This window comes from Mandrillus leucophaeus, unplaced genomic scaffold, assembly GCF_000951045.1.
Source record: "Mandrillus leucophaeus isolate KB7577 unplaced genomic scaffold, Mleu.le_1.0 Scaffold49, whole genome shotgun sequence".
Lineage (NCBI taxonomy): Eukaryota > Metazoa > Chordata > Mammalia > Primates > Cercopithecidae > Mandrillus > Mandrillus leucophaeus.
In genome coordinates, this window is record NW_012105253.1 from 1622373 (window position 1) to 1626442 (window position 4070).

The 4070-nt window shown below is 52.8% G+C and overlaps 1 protein-coding gene across 1 annotated transcript in view; it reads left to right on the forward strand.

The window, feature by feature from the left end:
* DENND2A (DENN/MADD domain containing 2A) overlaps positions 1 to 4070 on the forward strand; it is a 156309-nt gene that overhangs the window by 146598 nt on the left and 5641 nt on the right. Inside the window, exons 14-15 of the mRNA XM_011995498.1 lie at positions 135 to 312; positions 1836 to 1929. Coding sequence (XP_011850888.1) covers positions 135 to 312; positions 1836 to 1929 — 272 coding nt within the window. The remainder of the gene's footprint in view (positions 1 to 134; positions 313 to 1835; positions 1930 to 4070) is intronic.

Genomic DNA, 4070 nt, shown 5'->3' on the forward strand with positions numbered 1-4070 from the left:
TGCTATGCGTGCTATGCCCCATCCACGTGTGTCCTTTCCTAATCATCCTGCCTCTGGGAGGAGCCTTCTCCCCTGGAGGCTTCCCTGGGCCCTCGCTGAGCCGGCCTCTCTCCCTGTTCTCTCCCTGGCTGCAGTACCCTGTCCAAGTGCTGCCACGCAATGGTGGCGCTGATCTACCCCTTCACCTGGCAGCACACCTACATCCCGGTGCTGCCACCCGCCATGGTCGACATCGTGTGCTCGCCAACGCCCTTCCTCATCGGGCTGCTCTCCAGCTCTCTGCCCCTGCTCAGGGAGCTGCCGCTGGAAGAGGTGAGCTCCCACTTGGCCCTGTCCCCCTCCCTGCAGGGTGCGGAGAACAGAGCAGGGTGCTGGCCCTGCAGGCATCATGGAGCAGTTCTCAGAGCCAGCAGTGTTGGGGAGCAGGGCGCAGGGGCCACCAGGGCTTTGTCTGGCATGTGTCCTGCCCAGAGGCTGACTCAGTCAGACCCTCAGTGACTGCAAACACTGTTTTCCCTTCCAAATGAAATGCCTGGTATGAGCACCCCTTGAGAAGGTCAGCAACGAACAATTTAGCCAGATGTCGAAACTCTTAAGTCATGAATAGCCCTCTGCTCTCCCCTGCCCTCCCGCCCACTCCCCCACACTGAGGAGCTAGCAAGATCCGGTCCTTTGTCATATCCGTTAAAAATGTTTTTAATCCCCAAGTTCTGGGTGTCCAGTTTAGCATCGAAGCGGGGAAAGTCCTGCTTGGCACTTGTGGAGTTACTTAGCCCCAGCCCCTTCTTCTAAATGGTGTCGACCCTGAGGACTGGGGACTTCCAGCAGTCGGAGAGGGAAGCTTAAATAATGTTGCTCAGCCCTGAAGTGCCAGGAGGAACGCCTGTCCCTGCGTCCTGCAGTTCTGTCTGGGTGCCTAGAAGCGGCTCCTCGAATTGCCCAGATAGTCCTAATGCCCCATTAAACACCACCCACCGGCCTTAGGACTTCCAGTGCAGGCTTGAGGGCCGCCAGGAGTTCGTCTGGCGCCCTGTGCTCCTGCAGGTGGCTCAGTTCATCCCCAGAGGGTGTGAGTGGGAAGGAAGGAGAGGTGGCCCTCTGCTCCTGGGCAGGTGTCTGGGATATGGGAGAACTCCTGTGTTTCCAGCTGTTGTTATGGTGACCATCCAGGCCCCTGGCTCCTCCTCCATCATGGCCAGTGGCCTTGGCTGGGGTCTGAGTGAGGGTCGTGCTCTCAGGAGTAGCAGCCCTTGTGTGGCCTTTGCGCCCCAGGCACCTCACTTGCCCCACCCTGGTCCTGGCCCAAGTCTCATTCTCACTCTGAGGAGTGAGGGAGGAAGTGCTTTATCCTGAAAGGCTTCAGCAGTGAAAGCCCAAAGCCTAACCGAGTCTCAGGTGGGTTTCCCTCCTCCTCTCCGCTGGACAGAAATGACACGGTTAAGTGGGCAGCTGGGGGAAGGACAAGGCAGCGGCCCCAGGGTGGGAACCAGGGAGGCCTGTAGTGTCTTTGGCCCACCTCAGTAGCCCACACCCTAGAAGGCAGCATGAGAAGCTCTGCCTCAGCCAGTGTGAGCCAGGCGGAGAGTCCGGCCACAGCACACACGTGTCCCAGCCTGCGGTGTCAGTGTTGAAAGCAGGCAGTTCAGGAAGGACCCTCCCCAGCCCTGCTCTTCATTATCTGTGGCTACTGTGGCAATATCAGGAAACCACACATGGCTCACCCCCAGTCCCGCCCCAGCTGCCTCTCTGCATGCCAAGAAGGAAGAAGGCTACGAGTCCATCCCTATCCCAGAAGCCCTGGTGACAGTGACAGTCCCTCTCCTCTCATCTCATAGGTCCTTGTGGTTGACCTCGTCAACAGTCGGTTCCTCAGACAGGTGAGTGAGGCCAGCGACGGCCTCCTGCTCCCTTTGTCTTCACCTATTTGTTGTTTGGGGCTCAGCTCTCCAGCCTGGGAAAGGCTCCGTGGAATTGCAGAGCAGGGTGGCAGAGCTGTGTGACCCAAGGACGGGGCTGGGCTGAGGACAAGCCAGAAGGCAGGGGCAAAAAGGAAGGGTTTGGACAAAGGATTGCTTTCCATGTGTTCTGACACAAAATGGTTTTCTAACAATTAGAAAAAAAACCTTTGTAATCTTGTAACTATAGGTACCCAGATATTTCATTTTTAAAAATAGCTAGGTGCAGTGGCTCAAGCCTGTAATGCCAGCACTTTGGGAGGCTGAGACAGGTGGATCACCTGAGGTCAGGAGTTTGAGACCAGCCTGACTAATATGGTGAAACCCCATCTCTATTAAAAATACAAAAATTAGCCAGGCGTAGTGGTGAGCACCTGTAGTCCCAGCTACTTTGGAGGCTTAGACAGGAGAATTGCTTGAACCCGGGAGGTGGAGGTTGCAGTGAGCCAAGATTGCACCACTGCACTCCAGCCTGGGCGACAGAGTGAGAACCCATCTCCAAAAAAAAAAAAAAAGATAGGGTCTCACTATGTTGCCCAGGCTGGTCTCAAACTCCTGGCCTCAAGTGATCTTCCCACCTCAGTCTCTTCAGTAGCTGGAGGCGTGCACCACCATGCCCAGCTTCAATATGCATTTAAAGAATATTTTCCCCAGCCTGGTGTCTCACGCCTATAATCCCAGCACCTCCAGAGGCTGAGGCAGGAGGATCACTTGAGCCCAGGAGTTAAAGACCAGCCTGGGACAACATGGTAAGACCCTTGTGTCTACAAAAAAAATTTAAAAATTACCCAGGCCTGCTGGTGTGCACCTGTAGTCCTAGCAGCTACTCAAGAGGCTGAGGCAGGAGGATCATTTAAGCCTAGGAGGTCAAGGCTGCAGTGAGCTGAGATTGTGCCACTGTACTCCAGCCTGAGAGACAGAGTGAAACCCTTTCCTGAAGAAAAAAAAAGGAGAGAAAAGGAGACAGGAAAAAAAATGTATTTGTGTGTGTGTGTGTGTGCGTGCACGCGTGCACACGTGCGCCTTAAAAGGACTGAAAGGAAAACCCACTAAAACATTAATGTGTGTTGTCTTGGGGAGGGAAACTGAAAGGAGACAGATGATGAGTGATTTTTAAATTGTTTTAGTACATTCATATATTTTTATAATGACCATCAGTTACTTTCACTAGCAGAGAAGATAACACACACGTTTTTTTTTTTTTAATCATTTGCCAGAGAGGCCTAACTTCTATCAGAGCTAGGAAGAAGTAATTATAGTAATTACAGAAATTTTCTGTGGGCATTCTGATGGATTACTTCCAAGTGTTGCCACATTGCTGAAAAGTTCAGTAGCATTAATGCTGTTTTTTTTAATCATTACTTTCACTTCCTCAAGGCCCACAAGGTAGGCCCTTCCCGAGACCCTCCTGCTCTGAGGTGCAGATCCCAAAGCCAGCCTTGGATCACGCAGGCCGTCTGCCCTGGCCAGAATCCCCTGGTTACCAAAATCCACTGGCTACCCTACAGGATGGGGCAGTGGAAATCATCTATTGAGTATCCTGTCAGTGCCAAGCCCTTTCACAGGGTAATTGTAGTCCATTTTAGCTTCACAACAAGGTACAGATTGATTGGTAGTCCATTTTACAAGTGGGGAAAATGAGGCTCCCGTCGCTTGTAAAAAGTAGGCTCGGCCAGGTGTGGTGGCTCACGCCTGTAATCCCGGCACTTTGGGAGGTCAAGGTGGGCAGATCACCTGAGGTCAGGAGTTTGAGACCAGCCTGGTTAACACGGTGAAACCTCATCTCTACTAAAAATACAAAACATTAGCCAGGCGTGGTGGCACACGCCTGTAGTTCCAGCTACTTGGGAGACTGAGGCAGGAGAATTGCTTGAATCCGGGAGGTAGAGGTTGCAGTGAGCCAAGATCGTGCCATTGCACTCCAGCCTAAGCGACAAGAGTGAAACTCTGTCTCTGAAAAAAAAAAAAAAAAAAAAAGGTAGGCTCAAGATGGAAAGCTCGGACCTCTGGCTTTCAGTTGTATTCCTTCCATGAAACTGGGGACTGAGCCAGGCCTGCCCTGCAGTGACTCCAGTGTGTCCTGCGGCCAGGACACAGAAACCATGCCCATACGCC